At 41.2% G+C, this 21666-nt stretch overlaps 1 protein-coding gene across 2 annotated transcripts in view; it reads right to left on the bottom strand.

The window, feature by feature from the left end:
- Positions 1–208: 208 nt before the first annotated feature.
- Positions 209–21666, bottom strand: part of LOC143275605 (chondroitin sulfate synthase 2-like) — a 39439-nt gene continuing 17981 nt past the window's right edge. For both annotated transcript variants that reach the window (XM_076579836.1, XM_076579846.1), the window contains exons 4-11: positions 21422–21558; positions 19488–19606; positions 17080–17193; positions 14704–14924; positions 12267–12478; positions 9404–9626; positions 8441–8661; positions 209–5799 (exon numbers count right to left, since the gene is read on the bottom strand). In XM_076579836.1, the coding sequence (XP_076435951.1) occupies positions 5595–5799; positions 8441–8661; positions 9404–9626; positions 12267–12478; positions 14704–14924; positions 17080–17193; positions 19488–19606; positions 21422–21558 (1452 nt within the window). In that variant the 3' untranslated portion in view covers positions 209–5594. The remainder of the gene's footprint in view (positions 5800–8440; positions 8662–9403; positions 9627–12266; positions 12479–14703; positions 14925–17079; positions 17194–19487; positions 19607–21421; positions 21559–21666) is intronic.

Raw genomic sequence — 21666 nt, forward strand, 5'->3', positions numbered from 1 at the left:
GTGTTCCACTTTTCCTTAATTTTATGCACAATAAAGACGAGAAATGATACATTTGCATATTCAAGAACATGGTCGTCTTTGTAACCTTTGAACAGACGTGTGGAAATATTATGAATGCATGTGTCAAACCCCAAGCGAGTGTGCGCACAGAGTCATCACATTCTTCTCACCAAAGGCGAACACCGTTTGTTTCCATTTGTCTGTTTATTGTGCCCTCTGAAGGTGTGGAAGACTTTTTTTAAATACAAAAAAGTACACACACACACACACACACACACACAGACACTCACACATGTGCACGCTAATATCACTAGAAGTGAAAAGACGTTAAATAAAGAACATACGCACACACAAACACATATACAACTTCAACTGTCACATTCACTTCAATATTAGTAAACACAATGCTCCACTTGTTATCTGTACACCTTCTGATACATAATTCTGGAATGAAATAAAGAAAGCAGTCAAAATTACAAGAACACAAAACAAAATTTTAAAAAGAAAAAAAAACACAACAACATGCAAACAACATCATCCACTTGAAAGAACAGATAAAATGTAAAGTTTGAGGGTAACACACACACACACACACACACACACACACACACACACGCATCAACAACAGCACAAATGCACATATTCAAGCAGCGTAAGATATGTCCTGGTATATAAAATACATTACTCATAAGTATACAGTAACCACCCAAACAAATGCTTCAAAATTACCCACATAAAAAAAAGCAAAAGAAAAATAACAGAACAGCCATGATACACAATTTCATATAATGAATCAAGTGGTCATGCTACTTGTCTACCTCCTGCACGGAAGGAAATTCAACACCTGACCAGTTTTCAAGTGAACACATTGCATTGCTACCATCAACAAGTCATAATTTTACTATAATTCATAAATCTGCAGCATTATCACAGTTTGAAAAAAATATATTAGACAGACAAGAGAGAATCATAGGAACAAAGACAAGACAAGAGAGAGAGAGAGTTTGTGTGTGTGTGTGTGTGTGTGTGTGTGTGTGTGTGTGTGTGTGTGTGTGTGTGTGTGTGTGTGTGTGTGTGTGTGTATGTTGTGTGTGTGTGTGTGTGTGTGTGTGTGTGTGTGTGTGTGTGTGCTTGCAAGTGCTCAAGCGTATTGTATATGAAGGTGTGATTTCACACCATTGCTCGTCGTCATCAGAACTCCCCCTGTGCATGTACATAAACTGATAAAGGAAAACGTATGCTCTGATACATTATTATACACACATAAAACATTTTATCATCTAGAAATTAAAACATGATACTTAGAGCCTAGTCCAGAACAATAAAATGAAACGACATTAAGACAAAATGTACACATGGTTTTGTTCAAAATAACAACAAAAAATTAAATGGAAAACGTATTTGAAAGTTTTTTACATTGCATAAAAATTAACTAAATGAGTACATTTCAAATTACAAGAACAAAAGAATATGGAAAAAAATAATAAGGGAATGTACATCAAAGACTTGTGCTTTTCATTTTTGAGAGATGACATAGCACCAGTTTATTGACAATGATATGTCAGCATTTTAAAAATGTTATTGAAGCCATTAATTGAGCTAGATCACTCAGAAACAAATGTTTTTTTTAAGGAAAAAGTTTCAGTTATTTCATTTTGATTTGTTGGCAATCACTTTTACTGGCAATCACACGAAAAATGTCAGTCAGATTTTTGTTTTGTCAGTGGATTGTGCGTTTTGGCAACAGTGAAGTAGTTGGTCTGTTAGACAGTCAGTCATTTTATCCATTTTCAGTAACAAATTTATCCATTATTGAGATTCTCTTCCTTTTTCTGTTGTTTTCTTGTTCCATGGGCTGTAAGGTTTGGAAAAAGCATGTTAAAGTTTTATACATTTTTTTTTGTTGGTTTTGTTTTACTTTTTCCCCCCCTCCTAATCCTCTGTTGTGAAACATGAACACTGGCAAGGCCCACATTCCTGAGGCATATTCAGGGTTTAGCTGCTGTAACATGACCCACAGAAGGCACTGTGGTAGGGTCAGTTTGGGATTGGTCTTCTGATCCAGTGTTCACCAGTGATCAGGGTTCGATTTTCCTCACACTAGCCTTGAGTGAACGGGAAGCTGACTTCGGTTGGGGAAGGTTAAGTTTCAGTTTCAGTTTCAGTTTCAGTAGCTCAAGGAGGCGTCACTGCGTTCGGACAAATCCATACACGCTACATCACATCTGCCAAGCAGATGCCTGACCAGCAGCGTAATCCAACGTGCTTAGTCAGGACTTGAGAGAGAAAAAAAGGTGAATAAATAATAGATAAGCTTACATAAATAAATAAATAAATAATAATTATGATATAAAAAAGGTAGTAGTAATGATAATAATAATATAATTATAAAATAATAATAATAATAAGAAATAAAGGGGAAGGTTAAGACAGTGGAAGGAAAGGACTGGGCCCTGCCTTCCTATGTCGAGCCCTCAGCACCGTGGATATCAATTCTCCGTCTGCCCCAGTGGCTGTGAAAGGCTGCGAGACCTCTCACCTTTCTTTAAAGCTAACATGCTGATGTACTGTAAATGCAGCGATGTTTGTCTTCCTTTCTTTCTTCTCTTTTGTTTTCTCAAGTTGAATAGAGTTTTTGTTGGACATGGATTTATTTGGTTTTTTCTCATTGGATTATCATTGTCCATTCACAACAAGGTGATTGAGACATGTACCTTTCACTCATTTTCAGCACACACACACACACACGCACACACACACATACACACACACACACACACACACACATTAAGGGAAGGGTTTTGGGGTGGGCATGCCAACCCTGATATATCTATATTTGTTTATCACTGTTGCTTAAAGCCGAGCTGACAACACAGACAACCAAAACAAAAGTCATTACGAACATGTGAGCCAACACCACTGCCACTCCCATCCGAAAATTTAAAAGACAAAGAATTTGGTTAACCCATGACCTAAATGATTGTGAACCCCTGATTACAATGAAACATTTCTGGAAGTAAAAATGCTGTTCAAAATTTGGTCAAACAGAACCAACACGTCAGTCAGTAAAGTTGCTGCTTATAAATCCCTTGTGCTTTCTGAAGTGTGGATCTTGTTGTCTGATCCACCGTAACGCTTTGCAAAAAAACTCCAAAAACATGTTTTATTTTATCTGGGATGTAAGAAAAAAGATAAAATTGCAGGAAAACAACAATCAAAACAACACAACAAGAGGGACAGAATATACCCAGTACTCCAAAATACATACACTTGCTTAAGCTTACATGGATTAAACAATTGAAAACACCAAACCACAAATACAAAATATTGCAACAAAAACATACCCATTTGGGAAAATATTAAGTGCTGTAGGTCAGCATATGCATCACTGAACAACAACATAAAGCCGATTAGTAATTTTGTCCTTGTGCAATGCTCAAGAACCTGAATTATTTACTGAACCCGTTTTTAATAACAAACAAAATAAGATCGAATTTTTTTTTTAAAGCTGATATTGCAATAACCAAACAAAAAAACTGATTCAAAACAAAAACAAAAACAAAAAAACAACAACAAAAAACAAAAAAAACCCACTCTTCAAAACATTTTGTTTCACATCACAGGGACATTATTCATATACAGAATTTTCCAGGGTTCTCAGCATGTCTGACTTTACTGGGTGGATCTCTTCCATAAAAAAATATATAAGAAAAACTGGAGTACAAATAAATGAAGAAACTGTTGACACTAAGGACGTACAATATACTATAAATGATTTAATGCCCATGTGTGTACAAAGACATACTATGAATACTTAACTGATGTCAGATACTGCCTAGACCCAAATGTTACACAAAATGGCCAGTAAAGCTAAGTACTCAATGAAGAACATAATCTTTGAAATTGATAAAACTGATGATGTCAAACTTGAGTGGCTACAAATAAGAATGACTCACAGAACTACTGCCACATATAGTCCCGGATGCCAGGATATTAACAGTTAAAATGAAGAGAACAGAGATTCGGTTAAACAATTTCTTGGGACATGTTCAAGAATTCTGGAATTCTGTTGAATGGCTCATTCAATGAAAAATACGAAAAATGTTTAAATAAGATTTCATATGACCCCATCATTTTTGGTATGGATAAACATTTTAAAACACATGATCATTTTGATTTCAGAGCACTATTTGTAAAAACAAGTATCTACAAAAATGGAAAACAAAAAAGGTCTTCCAAACATGCATATATATTTTTTAAACGTTGTTCAGCAAAATATTTAAAATTCAAAAAACAAAAATTCTATTACAAAAAACAGTGAATTATCAAAACAGCTGAAGGTATTACAATCAGTTCTTTTCCATAAAGAAGCACAACAGGTCAACTCATTAATCCGTCAAATATACTCATCAATCTCCCGAAATAAAGCTCTGTGTAAAAGCTAATTCTTGTCTATTCTTTTAATCACAATTATAAATATTTTCCAAATTATTGTTTGTATGTCTTCAAGCTTGTGCACTGTTTATTATTCATGTTTTGCTTTGTTTCTTTGTTTGTCCATTCCCTTCACATTTTTTTATTTTTATTAATATATGTCAAAAGACTGTAATAAACAATGATGTAAAAAAATAATAACACACACACACACACAAAACGAATCAAAACAAGAAAAATGGGTTGGGAGGGGAATGGAAAACACAAAACATTAGCCGCGAAACCTTGCAGAAGATGTGCAGACATCTGTAAACCTCAATGAGATCTTTGGCATTCAGTGCTGGGCAGTTTCAACATTTTCTGGCTGTGTTTGGCTTGTGCTTTTGGTGAGACAACAATTTGTTGCATGCATGGAAGCACACACACACACACACACACACACACACACACAAACACAAACACACAGAAGCACACACACACACACACACACACACACACACAGACAACAGAGCACAGCACCACACAAGCAATTCAGTCACAAACATTACAAAAAGATTAAAAATGGAATGTTTAGAGAACATATTAAAACAACATATCATAAATGCAGATAAAAAACAGTCTCATTATATACAAAAAAAAGTCTTCTCAAAATGTTTCACATAAATGTGAATGATGAAATATTTAAATCTAAGTGGTGTTAAGGATATACGTTTAAATTCAAGGTTTGCATCTTTTTTTACTGTAATGTAGGCTGTGGTTGATTAATGATCAATACAGGCCTGGGAGACAATGCTTTAAATCTGGTGTTTACAGAAAACATTGCCCTTCAGGGCTGATGTTCATCAGTCTAGATCTGCAAGCATAAACAATAAATGAGACTGAATACAATGAAATAAACATCCACAACTATTTGAATACCACTTTTCATCAGCTATTTACAATGCAGTATGATATATGCAGGGCCCCACTTTCAAGTTAAAGTAACACACATACACACACATGTACACACACACACACATACACACACACACACTCACAAACACACACACACACAAGCAAATACACACACTCACACACCCACACGTACACACACATTCATACTCTCCCACACACTCAAACATAAACACACAGACAAAATTCATATAAACAAACAAGCGGGACTACACTTTCTTTGGTTTGATGGCCGGATTACTCTTCTCTTGAAGTTCAAAAATCAGCTTGGCCAGCTGCGCCCTTGTTGCCAGGCTGTGGGACCGACGGTCCAAGCAGCGCTCCTGGTGTTTGGGCGGCATGCTCCCCTGGCAGCTGAAGTTTTTGAAGCGATGCTTCAGCGCTGGCTCCACCGCCCGAAAGACGTGAAGTTTACTGGAAAAAAACCCACCACCAACAAAAGAATAATCATTCTAGCTGCTTCTTCTTCTGCATTCACTCGTATGCACACGAGTGTGCTTTTACGTGTATGACCGTTTTTACCCCGCCATGTAGGCAGCCATACTCCGTTTTCGGGGGTGTGCATACTGGGTATGTTCTTGTTTCCATAACCCACCGAACGCTGACATGGATTACAGGATCTTTAACGTGCGTATTTGATCTTCTGCTTGCATATACACACGAAGGGGGTTCAGGCACTAGCAGGTCTGCACATATGTTGACCTGGGAGATCGTAAAAATCTCCACCCTTTACCCACCAGGCGCAGTCACCGTGATTCGAACCCGGGACCCTCAGATTGACAGTCCAATGCTTTAACCACTCAGCTATTGTGCCTGTCTAGCTGCACTTGTTGGGGTTTTTTTTTTTTCTTCTCTCCCTTGGTTCATGGGCTGCATGGATGTTTTTATCTCACCATTCACAAAGCCCTGCTCCGATTTTGCTGGGTATGTGCAAGCCAGGTATGCTCATGTTTCTATAGCCCACCCAATGCTGACATGGACCACAGGACCTGGAATGTGCGTATTTATTCTGCATGTGTGTACGCACAAAGGGGGTTCAGGAACTAGCATGCCAGCACGTGTGTTGACCTTGAGGATAGGAAGTATCTCCTCCCTGAACTCGGCAGACATAGCCAGGATCTGAACCTAAGACCCTAGAATTGAAAGTCCTCTGTTCTAACCACTTAGCTATCACACCTAGGACCCTAGAACTGAAAGTCCACAGTTCTAACCACTTAGCTATCATGCCTAGGACCCTAGAACTGAAAGTCCACTGTTCTAACCACTTAGCTATCACACCTAGGACTCTAGAACTGAAAGTCCACAGCTCTAACCACTGAGCTATCACACCTAGGACCCTAGAACTGAAAGTCCACTGTTCAAACCACATAGCTATCACACCTAGGACCCTAGAACTGAAAGTCCTCTGTTCTAACCACTGAGCTGTCACACCTAGGACCCTAGAACTGAAAGTCCACAGCTCTAACCACTTAGCTATCACACCTAAGACCCTAGAACTGAAAGTCCACAGTTCTAACCACTCAGCTATCACACCTAGGACCCTAGAACTGAACGTCCTCTGTTCTAACCACTCAGCTATCACATCTAGGACCCTAGAACTGCTGAGAGGCGGTGGGGATGGAGGGGAAGTTGGCAGTGGTGGTCGTCTGTGTGAATACACCATGCACTTTCATGTGTGTGTGTGTGTGTGTGTGTGTGTGTGTGTGTGTGTGTGTGTGTTAGCATTTGCTGGTTTGTGTGTGTGTGTGGTTTTTTGTTGTTGTTGGTTTTGTGTGTGTGTGTGTGTGTGTGTGTGTGTGTTCATCATGCGTAGCACATAAATAAATAAAATAACATCAAATGATGATAATAATGATAATAATACATTTCTAGTAATACATATCCACAATGTTGTTAAAAATGGGATGAAATTTTAACTCAGTAAATGATTGGAAGGCATGTGTTTTTTTTTATAGATTATTTTTTTATAGATTAGTAACATCCCTGATGAAAAAATGAAATGGTTCCAATTAAGAACCATACACAGACGTCTCGGAACAAATGTTGTATTAAAAGAGATGGGGGCTCTGAACAGTGACTGTGTAGTTTTTGTAAAACAACGAAAGGCAGCATCAGACATCTGTTCTGGCAGTGCACAACCATCCAACGATCCTGGCAAGCTTTAATGGATGCAATGAATGAAAATGCCCTAATACTCAAAATTTAAGAATAACTGAACCACTGGCCATACTTGGAATTGACAAAAACATTGCTATTGATCCCACTTTTTATTTCATTTTGTTATTTGAGAAACAATATGTGTACTAGTGCAAGTTAAACAAAACTGTACCTGATCTACAATGTTTTAGTAATAGATCGAAACACAGATATACAATTGAAGAGTATACTGCTAGGACAAAGTTTGTTTATAATGACTTTGTTGCCTGATGGTCTACATATAAAGTCCTGTTTACAAATACAAATTAAAATCAGTAATAAGTTTTTTTTTATGCATTATGCAATTATGATATTGATATAACTATATTATGTATGTTGCATCTCAGTGCATAGCTGTGCCTTATTATATGACAAGCAGCTGTGGCCTACCACACTTTTAAGAATTGTGTCTGACATTTATATGTATATCAGTGTTCATGTGTGTGTGTGTGTGTGTGTGTGTGTGTGTGTGTGTGTGTGTGTGTGTGTGTGTGTGTGTGTGTGTGTGTGTGTGTGTGTGTGTGTGTGTGTGTGTGTGTGTGTGTGTGTGTGTGTGTGTGTGTGTGTGTGTGTGTATGTGTGTGTGTGTGTGTGTGTATGTGTGTGTGTGTGTTACTGTATAATTTATGTGTGTTTGTTTAAGTTTGCGTGTGCATAAGTGTATATGTAGTCTTTGATTTCCCCTCTTTTTTTCCCCTATGTATTATGCATGTATAAATGAAAATGTATCGTAGAATGTGAATAAAAAGAAGTTAGAAATAAAAACCTAATACATTTCTACTCAAGCTCAAGCGAGCACATGCCTGCATATCTGCACACAAAAACAAAAACAAAAACCAACAAAAAGAAACAAACTGACCTGTACTTGACAAACATTTCAAAGAGGTCTCCGTTCAAGAGGTCATCCGGAAGAACCAGCTGACGTGCTTGCAAGAAGTCCGACAGGTAGAAACTGCAGTGCTCAAAGGAAAGCATGTCGTAGTGACCCACTTTGTTGTTCAAGTCGATGCTAGTTGGGTAGGGCTTCTTGTCGTAAATCAGGTTTGGCTTGTACTGCCAGAAGCCGATGGGGAAAAATACCTTTTTTTTTTTTTTTTAACAAAGACGCATACAAACATGCATACACACACACACACACACACACACACACACACACACAAACACATCAAACATTAATCAGTGGAGAAATTGGGTTTCCTGCAGCAAAAAAGCACATGAATAATATGGATACTTACATAGTGCCTATCCTCGGTCAGAGACCATACTCTCTAAGTGCCTTACAAACTTGAGATCATGTGCACAACAGGCTGCCCTACCTGGGTAGAGCCAACTGATGGCTGCCACTGGGCGCTCATCATTCAGTTCCTGTGTCATTCAATCAGATTTCAGGCACACACACATTCACATGCAGACAGACATGTAACATTTTATGTGTACCACCATTTTGTTTATTTACCTAGCTATGTAGGCAACCATACTACATTTTCGGGGTATGCTTGCTGGGTATGTTCTTATTTCCACAACCCACCGAACGCTGACATGAATTACAGAATCTTTAACATGTGTACTTGGAACTTCTGAGTGCGCATACACACAAAGGGGGTTGGGACACTAGCAGGTCTGCACACAATATGTTCACCTGGGAGATAAGAAAAATCTCCACCCTTTACCCACCAGGCGCCATTACCAAGATTCGAATACAGGACCCTCAGACTGAAAGTCCAATGCTTTAACCACATGGCCATAGTGCCCATCACAGACACAAACACAACCACCACCCACCCACACCAACTCTTTCCACCTCCTCCCCAATCCCACCCACCTGCCACTCAGTGATGGTGTTCATGCGGATGCGGTTGAAGAAGTCTGTGATCAGCTCCATGCCCACAGAGCACAGCAGTATCAGTGACTCCGGGGGGAACTTTCCACTGACCACGTCCATCATCTGGAAGTCCGACACGTAGGAGCCGTTTGTCTGCATTGCCACCCACTCGATCTTTGATGCTGATTCCGCGTATTTTTTGTTGTAGTAGGCAATCATGGACCTGCAAATAGAAAAAATATATACATATATATATAAAGTTCAGTGTTCTGTTGTGTGCTTGGCTAATGACGTATAAAATAAATAAATAAATAAATAAATAACATTTTTAAAAATTCAGCATTTTGTTGTCTGCTAGGCTGAATGCTGTTTACCAGATGTTTCCAATCCTAAACAGTCATTATCTTCCAAAATCATCTTGCGATTTTTTTTATGTACATTTTCCAGTGATGGGTGGGGTTGGGCATGGGTGGGAGATGTGTGTACTCACAACTGCTGGCATGCAGGAATTTGTCATGATTTTCATGTGTGCATGATCAGCATTTTGTAAAACAAGGAGTGGTGGAGAAACTGGGAGCACTGGTGCTGTCAGTGTCATTCAAATCTCTGATAACAAATGATGCCTTTTCGTGCAGAAATGTTCTTGTACACTACTCACACGGGGAGAGGGGTTGGAGGAGGGGGGAAAATGAAAAGTCACTATTGGTTTACAGTGCTGAAGAAAAGCACAAAGCAAAAAGACTCAGACCCACTTCAGCCACAGAGAGATCCTCAAGCTCAGAATGGAGGGTAAGTGGGGAAGAAAGGTTTGAAGAACAGCTGAAGAACCACACAAAATGACACCGACTAACCTGAACACAGAGATGTCACCTTGCTACCCCCCTCTGCACCCCCCCTCCAATCTTCCCCCTCTTAAAGTAGGTGCTGGAGGGTGGAAGGGGTGGATGGTGATTGTCAACATAATCTGTTCTGCTACAGGGCAAGGAAGAACAGCAACAACAAAAAGAAAAGAAGAAAAAGCAACTCACACTTACCTGAGACAGATAAAGGTCTTTACATCAAATACAAACCCCTGCGGTGAAGTGGAAAGCGGTGTTAACTAATAACTGTGAAGAGATGAGTTTGAGTCCAAGCAGAGGTGTTTTATATTCAGCTGATAACCAGCTCCCACCCTGAACTGAGAGTGCTATGGACTTGTATAGGAAGAGTGGGATCACACACTCAAAGACCATCCTTTTCATGGATGCGTCTTTCATAATGTTGCTCAAATTTCCAAACAAACACTGCGGGAATTCTTTTGAATCTTATTTACTGACAGGTATTTTTATTTGCTGACAGGTGTTTCAAATGAGCCAGAAGAGAAATTTATGTTTTGGTTGAAGCAGACAATAAAGTATTTTGAATTGAATTGAACTGAATTGAAAGAAGCTTAAACTGCACCTCCACAGCAGCACTGTCATCATACTTATCCTAATTAATCTTCTAAAGAAAAAAAATTCACCCAAAAGTTGTGGCCTTTTATGTCCTACTCTCATGGTGATCACTTTCAATCACTCTCCACCACCACGCTCAGGATACATTTCTGTCAAGCTCCTTGGGGTCAGCGGATTCATGGTGGGGCTCTCACTGAAGGGCTGTGGTGGTGTTCTCCACTCAATCAGTGTGGCTCATCAACTAAGCAATTACTGTGGTCAGCTGGGGACTTAGCAGGTGTCCTGCCTATGGTGAATCACAGGCACAAATAAACACCACCAAAGTGACTCGGCAGCAGTGCAGCGTCTACTCTGGTGTGTGGCCTATTGACAACCTGACATTGATAGTTCCCTGTCGACTGCCAGTGCTGAGTCTATGGCAGACAAATTCAGGTGTGGCTGTGAATGTGGGACTCGGAATGAGCAGTGTGGGAGTAATGTTACTGTAATGGTGCAGATGATGGGTAGCACAAGGAAAACACTGCTTCACACAGATTCAGTTTTTCAAGGAAGCTTCACAGACAGTTCCACATACACTGCACCATATGAGATATACAGATGCCTAACCAGCAGCATAACCCAATGCGCTTTATCAGGCCTTGAGAGCATGCACATATATTTGTTTACCTATCATAGTGGACGTTTTTCTACATAATTTCGCCAGAGGACTACATTTGTGTTGCCATGGGTTCTTCTTCAGTGCGCAAAATGCATTCCGCACATAAAACCTTGCTTTATCATTTCATCCAAATGACAAGCCAGTCAGTTTAATTCTCCACTAAAACTTAGGTAGAAAGGGCGAGACCAGGATTGAAAACCTAGACCCTCACAGATACTGGATTTGGCAGATCAGAAGCATCTTAAATATTTTGTCCCCTTCCTCCTGACACAAAGGACAGTGACTTACTTAACCATTCCGCCCCCTTCCTCCTGACACAAAGGACAGTAACTTACTTAACCATTCCGCCTCCTTCCTCCTGACACAAAGGACAGTAACTTACTTAACCATTCCGCCCCCTTCCTCCTGACACAAAGGACAGTAACTTACTTAACCATTCCGCCTCCTTCCTCCTGACACAAAGGACAGTAACTTACTTACTTAACCATTCCGCCTCCTTCCTCCTGACACAAAGGACAGTAACTTACTTAACCATTCCGCCCCCTTCCTCCTGACACAAAGGACAGTGACTTACTTAACCATTCCACCCCCTTCCTCCTGACACAAAGGACAGTAACTTAACTTACTTAACCATTCCACCTCCTTCCTCCTGACACAAAGGACAGTAACTTACTTAACCATTCCACCCCCTTCCTCCTGACACAAAGGACAGTAACTTAACTTACTTAACCATTCCGCCTCCTTCCTCCTGACACAAAGGACAGTGCCTTACTTGAGCACGGAGAAGGAGTCCTCCTGGCCAGGCATGGGGACGTGGGAGTACATGAAGATGACGAGCAGCTCCGTGTTCTCCTGGGCGTCCAGACAGATGTGGGCGTAGGTGTCCAGGAACGTGCCCACCCCCTCCTTGTCCTCCTCCATCACCGGCAGCACCAGGTGGATGCTGGTCGTCTCCGTCATGTAGGGCATGGGGATCACCTCCACCTTGGGGATACAATACGGTGCAATGCAATGTAATGCAATGCGACACGATATGATACAATGCAACGCAACCCAGTACAATACAATACAGTACATCTTCATTCATCCAACTGGAAATAAATTGTGAATCCACAGGCTGAAAAGACAAACAATACATATATCTAAGACTTTCTAGAAAAAATACATGTAAATGGACCAGAAAGGTGGATAATAAGACAGGAAGAGATGACAGAAAGGAAAACAGTCATAAACAAAGAGAGTGTTAGAAAAGAGGAAATCTCTGGCACATGATTTTTTGTTGTTGTTTTTTTTGTTTTGTTTTTTTTTGCTGCCCTGTCATCTGTACCATTTCAGTGGCATTACTCCCACACCGCTCATTCCAAGTCCCCCGAGAGATACAGACACTTGCAGTGTTGGTCAGGTAATTAGAGCAACACACCCAAAGACGCATCCTTGAAGTAGATGACACTCGACTGTGTGGTCCCAGTCTCCCCATTTAAGCCCGTAGTACACTCAACTCTGGGTAGGAGCCAGCCGCGGGCCAAAAAACCCTCCTCCACTGGGATTCGAACCCGTGTCCTCCCAGCTGTCAGTCCATGACGCTAACCACTTCACCACAGCAGTTGGCACAGAATTTCTGGAAGCTAGGGATCATATACTGTTCATAACTGGAAGACCCACAAGTGCATCACCACAAAAGAAACTGAAGCGTTCGATGTGCTTATCAATGCCATGATGGATGAAACTGGCATGACAAGTGGAAACAACGTGAATATCAAGTTCAGGGAGGTCTCTAGAAAACTGCACAATGGGCTCCACTGCTACAAAGCATGCGTGTGAAAGAGACATCATCTGTTGATGGCATCCTCCTCTCCCACCTACCACTACACACACAAATATAAGAAAGGAATGGAACAGAGTGCACACAATGGGTGACAGATTGGCTCAACTGGTCGAGCGCCAAGCTCACTGTCAAAAAGTTGACAGTTTGAATCAACAGACACCCTGAAAAAAAAATACTGGTGTTGTTTCTGCTCATCTTAGCAATAACATGTTGTCATTCTGATAATGACAGTGTAGTGTTAGTAAGACTCACTCCCCCCCCACCCCCCCTCATGTTGTCATTCTGATGGTGACAGTGTAGTGTTAGTAAGGCCCACTCCCCCCACCCCCCACTCCCCCCACCCTCATGTTGTCATTCTGATGGTGACAGTGTAGTGTTAGTAAGGCCCACTCCCCCCACCCCCCACTCCCTCATGTTGTCATTCTGATGGTGACAGTGTAGTTAGTTAGGTCCACTTCCCCCCACCCCCCAGTCCCACCCTCCTCAAATCCCCTCCCCCTCATGCTGTCATTCTAATGGTGACAGTGTAGTGTTAGTTAGGCCCACTTCCCTCCCTCCACCACACCCCCAAACCCCTCATGTTGTCATTCTGAGAGTGACAGTGTAGTGTTAGTAAAGCCCACTCCCCCCCCCCCCCCACCCCCACTCCCCTCACCCTCATGTTGTCATTCTGATAGTGACAGTGTAGTGTTAGTTAGGTCCACTTCCCACCCCCCAATCCCCTCCCCGTCATGTTGTCATTCTGATAGTGACAGTGTAGTGTTAGTTAGGTCCACTTCCCACCCCCCAGTCCCCTCCCTGTCATGTTGTCATTCTGATAGTGACAGTGTAGTGTTAGTTAGGTCCACTTCCCACCCCCCAGTCCCCTCCCTGTCATGTTGTCATTCTGATAGTGACAGTGTAGTGTCAAACAAGCTAACTCCCCACTAAACCGTCTCTTTTGCAGGATGATTACTCTGTCTGCCATATCACCTGAGGTGGGTTCTGATCATGTTAAACCTGAATGTGACTATCTAATGAGAAGTGCAGACACACACATAAAGCCTGTGTCCAGACAAGAGAAACCAAAGAGAGAGAGAGAGAGAGAGAGAGAGAGAGAGAGAATATGAGACAGAGAATGAGAGAGAGAGATAACAAGAAAGAGAAGACAGAATGAATACACACAAACACACACACACACACATACACACACACTGACACAATTCATCTAAAATCACAATTGTGGATAGATGGTAAACAAAAACAATGAATGAACACACACACACCTGCACACACACACGCACACAAACACAAACAAAACAAAAACACACATACACACACTGACACCCCCCCCCCCCTCCACCCCCCACCACCACACCCACACCCACTCATTTACAAAACCGACCTTCCCTAGTGGCCGAACCAGCTGCACACGTTTCTGCACCTCCTTCTTGTGATTGACCGTGTCCTTCAGGCTGAGGTCCAGGATGTACTCCATGCCTCGCTGAGGGTCGAAGCGACGGTACCCGTTCACCAGGCTGACGTACAGGTACCTGTTGTCGTACCTGGCGTTCAGCTGCTCCAACGACACTTTGATCACCTCCTGCACGTCCTGCTTGTCTGCCCCTGATCCATCCACAAAATAGGTCACATGAATGCGCAGTTTTCAGTTTCAAGGAAGCGTCGTCTGAGGGAGCGTGCAGAGAGATCGTTATAATTATACGCTATACCACAACTGCTGTGGAAAAAAAGAAGAAGAAGAAATTTTTTAAAATTCTAATGTATCAGACGCATAACCTTTGCATAAACCCAAACTGATCAGGCTTTGCAATGATCATCTTTAATACTGAATATTTCCTTGTCTCTCTCTCATGCTTTTTATTGTTTGTTTCACTGCTTCCTTTGAACTGGAAAAAGGTTTCAATAGGACAATAAACAAAAATATGTTATGCATGTGCTGAGTTCATGAATATGTGTTTGTTTGTTTGTTTGTTTGTGTGTGTGTGTGTGTGTGTGTACGTGTGTTTGTCTGTGTGTCTGTGAGTGTGTGTATGTCTGTCTGTCTACAAGTGGAAGGCAACTTCTTGCAAACTGCTCCACAAATTTCAATACAGCATAAATTTAAAAGGTGTATCATTTGGATATCTATTGAAAAAAGTCTTTTCAAAAACACCTATCAAAAGTGATTAATAAATCTGAAAATGCCTCAACTTCAGCCCAAAGCCAAGAAAGCAGCTGTAACACCTCTGTGTGTGTGTGTGGGGGGGGGGGGGGGGGGGGCAAGAGGGGGGAGGGGGGGAGGGGGGGGGGGGGGCTTGTGTATATTTATGTGTATTTGTTTGTGCTTTCATATCTGTGAAACTGCAAGTTTGTTGCATATCTGTGGTGCATGTGTGTGTGTGTGTGTGTGTGTGTGTGTGTGTGTGTGTGTGTGTGTGTGTGTGTGTGTGTGTGTGTGTGGTGTGTGTGTGTGTGTGTGTGTGGTGTGTGTGTGTGTGTGTGTGTGTGTGTGAATGTGTGTCTGCATGTTTTACATTTATTTGCTTATTTGCTTATTTATCATCATAATTTTTTTTTTTTTTCATTTATTGTTATCATTATTATTATTTTCTTTTTTTTCTTCTTTTTTTTTCAAGGCCTAAGCGCCTTAGGTTACGCTGCTGGTCAGGCATTAGCTTGGCAGATGTGGTGTAGCGTATATGGATTTGTCCGAACGCAGTGACGTCTCCTTGAGCTACTGATACTGATATTGGAGAAACATTCTGACAATGGCCAAACCAATACTATCTATGGGTGCAATGGGCTGTGGTCAAGGTCATGCCAAGCATGCCTGACCTGCCTCTGTTGGCTGGAAATTCTCATACATTTTTTTTTTAAAATACTCATTTTAATTAATACAGTTTGCATTGTTGGATGTCATAAAAGTTAGTGTTATGATGCGACAATGCTGTCAACGGTGCCTTTTATGAGACCACAACCCTGAACCCTGAACTGTTGGGATATAAATGTCAAGGTCAAGGAGAAATTATCAGCCGCTTCAACATGGTTCCACACACACACACACACACACACACACACACACACCTATTGTAAATTTGTTGAGGACAGAACAGAGTTCAGAATTCATTTCAGCCAAATGTTCCTATTATTTCTTTTCAAGCTGAAAAAAGATCTAGATACTCTTCTTGCCACACAATGACTAGTAAAATGTGATTTTACATGTCCTTGTCAGTGCTTCCAAATAATTTTCATAACACAAAAGAGTAACATAAAATTAACAAAGCTAATCACAAACACACACACACACACAAAGAGCGTGAGTATGTGTGAGTGACTGTATGCATGTGGATGTGTGTGTGTGCATGCGTGTGTGCATATGTGCATGTGTGTGTGTGTGTGTGCGTGTGTGTGTGTGCATACATGCATGTGTGAGAGAGAAAGAGTGCATGCTGCATCCATTGATCTCAAAACTCATCTTCCAACATCTGCACAACTATGTCTGCGTGCTTATGTGCACAGGTGTGTGCATCGATGCATGCATATGTTCACGTGTGTGTGTTTCTGTGCAATGCAATCCTTGTGCCTGTCTCCCTCTGTGTGTATATATACACACCTCTTTGCATGCATGTGTACAGACATGCTCTGTGTGTGTGTGTGTGTGTGTGTGTGTGTGTGTGTGTGTGTGTGTGTGTGTGTGTGTGTATCAATGCTATGAACATGCATCATGACAACACCTGTCACAAAAGAGCTCCTGTGCCAAGGCTTTTGGTAGCAGACCCACCTTTCAAAGGCTTCAGATTGGTGAAGTCGTTCTCAAAATAAATGAGGGTTTCTGTGAAGTAATCCCATCGAATGATGTCAAAACGGTTCCTGGGTTTGTAGGGTTCAGGCACACCTGAAAACATGCCACAGAGGTAGGGTTGTCAACAATTATGCTTGATACACCTGCGAAACATGGTTCACAACACTTCGTTCTGTTACCTGCCAGTCTGTGGACAGGTCTGTTTTGCCTGAAAACCTGCTATTGATAGCACGGACAGGAATTACCTGTGCATGTGTTTGTGTGTGAGTCCAAGTGCATGCACCTGTGTGTGTGTGTGTGTGTGAGTGATTTTGTCCTTCTGCTTTCATGGGCTGCAGCTCTTATGTTCACTCATATGACTGCTTTTATCCCACTGTTTAGGCAGCCATACTGCATTTTCAGGGGTGCACATGCTGGGTATGTTCGTGCTTCCTTAACCCACCGAATGCTGACATGAATGATACGATCTTTAAAATGCAAAGACATTGAGTCATTAGCAGGTGTTCACAATGCTTAGCTCATTAAAAAAAACAACAACAACATTACAACTGATTCATAGAAAAAAGAAAAACACTTACCCTTATCAAACACAACAAGAAAAGAAAATAACTGCCTAAAAAGATGCTTCAAACTTAAACAGTGAGGAGGTTTTTGACTGTCCGTCCTGTACAGATCAGTCTTTTGCACTGGACAGGAATCAAACCCATGTTGGTGTCTGTGCTAGAGAGCAATAGAAATACTTGTGTAAGCAAAAGCTGATTTATAGTTATACCCATAATCCACCAGGCGCCAATCCTGGGACGGACCCAAAGAATTGAAAGTCCACACTCTCTAATCACTCATCTTCTGCGTTCATAGCGCATACATGTTGTGTAACTGTTTTCCCCTTGTAACTGATCCCCACTCCCTTTTTTGCATTGAAATGAGTGAAGGCGTGTATGTCTAAATCACCTTGTAGTGAACACGTCAAAAACCAATGTGTATAAGATCATCCATTCAGAAGATAGGAGTTCAAAATTAAATCTTTTTTTTTTTAACACTCAGTATGAACACACACACACACACACACACACACACACACTTATAAAAGTACAAAGTGACCTCATAACAAGATGACCAAATCAACCAAACACTGTACTGCACAGAAAAGCCAGTCACAGTAACAACCTGGTGAAGTGAACGGAGTGGTGGCCAAGTGGTAACCAGCCTGACCAGGAAGTGAGTGTTCATATGTGGAGTCACACACACACTGGACCAGGCTTTTTACTCAACTCATTTTGTGTGTGTGTGTGTGTGTGTGTGTGTGTATGTGTGTGCGTGCGCACCTAGAGTTGACTTAATCAAGATTTTGCGCCTTAGAAATATTATTATCATTAGTAGTAGTATTTCTATGTATTTATCTATTATTTCTTATTTATATATTTATTTTATTTTATTCCATTTTTGTTATTTTTTTATTTTATTTTATTTTATTTTATTTATTTTTTTATTTTTTTTTTTTTTTTTTTCAAGGCCTGACTAAGCGTGCTGGGTTACACTGCTGGTCAGGCATCTGCTTGGCAGATGTGGTGTAGCGTATATGGATTTGACCAAACGCAGTGACGCCTCTCTGAGCTACTGATACTGATACTGATACTTTCACTCCACCACACCCTGAATAGTGGACTGAGTGCTTCTCTTTCGGATGAAACAATAACCTGAATTAATCTTTTCAAAGTCAGTACAGGGTCTTGGGGACCTGAGTGTGATATGCACTTGGCAAGTGTAAAAAACAACAACAAACAAACAAAAACACACAAAAAAATATACTCATACACTGCAACATGTGGGTTGTCCTTAGTAAAATTCTGTTGAAAACTTGCACTCTGATAGCGAAACTAATACACTTGCAGACAGAAAAATAAAGAAAAGACAAAAAGGTGATGCTGCATTGTGTCCAAGCAATCTCCCCAGAGACAGCAGTCCACATAATACAATAAAAACCACAGTGACACCAGCACCCTGAGAAGAAACATGCCGACGTTGTTGAAAAACTGATCATCACCTTCGCCAACACAATCAATGTCTCCCATTGTCTCAGTGAAAAATATGCAGTCTACATCACCGCCAGGAACCCCACCCTCAACCGTGACCGGGGCCGACACTACCTGCCGTCGGTGTACTCCTCACTCGTCAAGTCATTATTGTCGTGAGTTCGCTCACGGCGATGCACACAGCTGCTAATTCTTTACCCAGCAGTTGCGCTGAAGAAGCCGATGAAAGCTACGCAAGTGAGTAGCCTTCTTTGACTGAGAGATCGGTTTAACGTGGTAGTCATCATGAAAAATATGTTCTTTCTGCAAGCAATGAAAAACAAAACAACAACCCCTGAGAATGTAAGGACCCACCAATAGGCCATGATATGCTGTCCTGGCCGCCAGGAGCGAACTGACTCATGTACATGATGTTTTTCTTCTCTTTCTCTATCTCCTGGCGTGTGACGTTCAGGTCATATTCACAAAAGTACCTGCAACATCCAAACACTACATGATCAATAACAATTACAATAATAGTGAAATGATAATGACAACAAAAACAGACACAACAACAGCAACAATAAAAATTACAATCATAATGCAATGATAATAATCTCATAATAATAATCACCATCATCATCATCATCATAATCATCATAACAATAAATATAACAATAACAATATGAATAACACACACACACACACACACACACACACACACACACACACACACACACTGACACAGTAAATCATACATGTATACACATACGCATGCACAAACATACACACACTGTACATACCACACACACACACACACACACACACGCATGTGCACTCACACACACACACACACACATATAGGCAAACACACATACATGGGTCTTATATCAGTTTTGGTGAAAAGAGGTTACACTCAAGAACAAACACACACACACCTACAAATCATGCACACTCATACACATACACACACAATTTACAAGCACATTCAAACATAATCATAAACTGTAATAAAAGTGTGCATATGGCTATGTTGAAGCAAGAGAAAATGAAAGATTTGAATATTGCATGTCTGCAAGTTATTCTGTCGTGTGCCTGTGGGAGAAAAGCTGGGTAGTGTAGATGCATATGTGTGAGACAAGAACAGACTGGTTACGGCAAGTTAACTATGATGTGACCAATCCACGATCGTTCCAGAGCAGCCAAAAATGGTACACAATTGTGTAATAAGGATGCCATGGTCAACAGTGTCAAACAAAACAGTAGAACAAAGTTGCATACTTTGTCGAAGTGATTTGCAAAAGTTCCGAAAGTTAAGAAACCGTGGGGCTTGTGTCTGTAACATGGAATTTCAAACATGTGCATGTCAAATGAAAGGACAGGGCCAGGGCTGGGGTGGACTGTGAATCCTTACTTGGTCAGAAAGGTAAGAGGGTGCAGAACCAGTCACTGACGTGGGGTTTTTTTTTTTTTTTTTTTTTTAATCAGCAAGCAACTCACTCCTCATCCCCATACACAGCCACACTTGAGTTCCACTGCTGCAGCCACCGTGCTGGCAGTCCACAGGGAACCATCAATGTTAGGAGTCATTTACCAGAGGAGACCAATGCTGCTGAGTCACTTCAGTGGTGTTCAGTAGTGCCCGTTCTGATTCAACATATGCAGGAGACCACCTACTGAGCTCCCTACTGACAACAATAATCGCCTAGCATCTGCTACAGAGTGGAGACCACCAACACATCCCTCCAATGATAGCCCCACTAGGGATCTGCTGATACTGAAGTCTTGGACAGGAAGTCACCCCTATGCATGGAAGTACAGTCATTGATAATTGATTAATATACCAACAGTTTTTTCAAGGAGGCGTCACTGCATTCGGACAAATCCATATACGCTACACCACATCTGCTAGGCAGATGCCTGACAGCAGCATAACCCAACGCGCTTGTCAGGCCTTGAGTGCATGCTTATATATTTGTGTACCTACCAGAGTGGATTTCTTTTCACATAATTTTGCCAGAGGACAACACTCTCGTTGCCATGGCTTCTTTTTCAGTGCACCAAGTGTCTGCTGCACATGGGTCTCTTCCGAAAGACTAGATGTTCAGTTTGATTTTCCAGTCAAACTTGGGAGAAAGGGCAAGAGCAGGATTTGAACCCAGACCCTCACAGACTCTGTATATTGGCAGATGAGCATGTTAACCATTCTGCCACCTTCCTCCTTATACCTACAACAAAGAGAAAAACAAATTTGTTTCTATCATACTTTTTTTTTCATTCATTTTTTTTTTTATTATTATCTTTCTTACCTGTGCAGTTTGTAATAGTTCTTGTCATCTTGAATGGGGAAGACAGAATGGGACTGGTTGAAGGCCGGTACCTTTGACAGCTTCTTCAAGTTCTCAAATGTGAAGGAAGTATCCTTGAACACGTTGAATTCTTTTACCTGAAAAAGACAGGCATGTGGACAGGTGAGGTGGGTGGGTGGGCTGATTAGCAGATGGGTGGGCAAGCAATTGCACAGAGCATACAATGATAGAAAACATACACACTT

Source organism: Babylonia areolata, chromosome 2, assembly GCF_041734735.1.
Source record: "Babylonia areolata isolate BAREFJ2019XMU chromosome 2, ASM4173473v1, whole genome shotgun sequence".
NCBI lineage: Eukaryota > Metazoa > Mollusca > Gastropoda > Neogastropoda > Buccinidae > Babylonia > Babylonia areolata.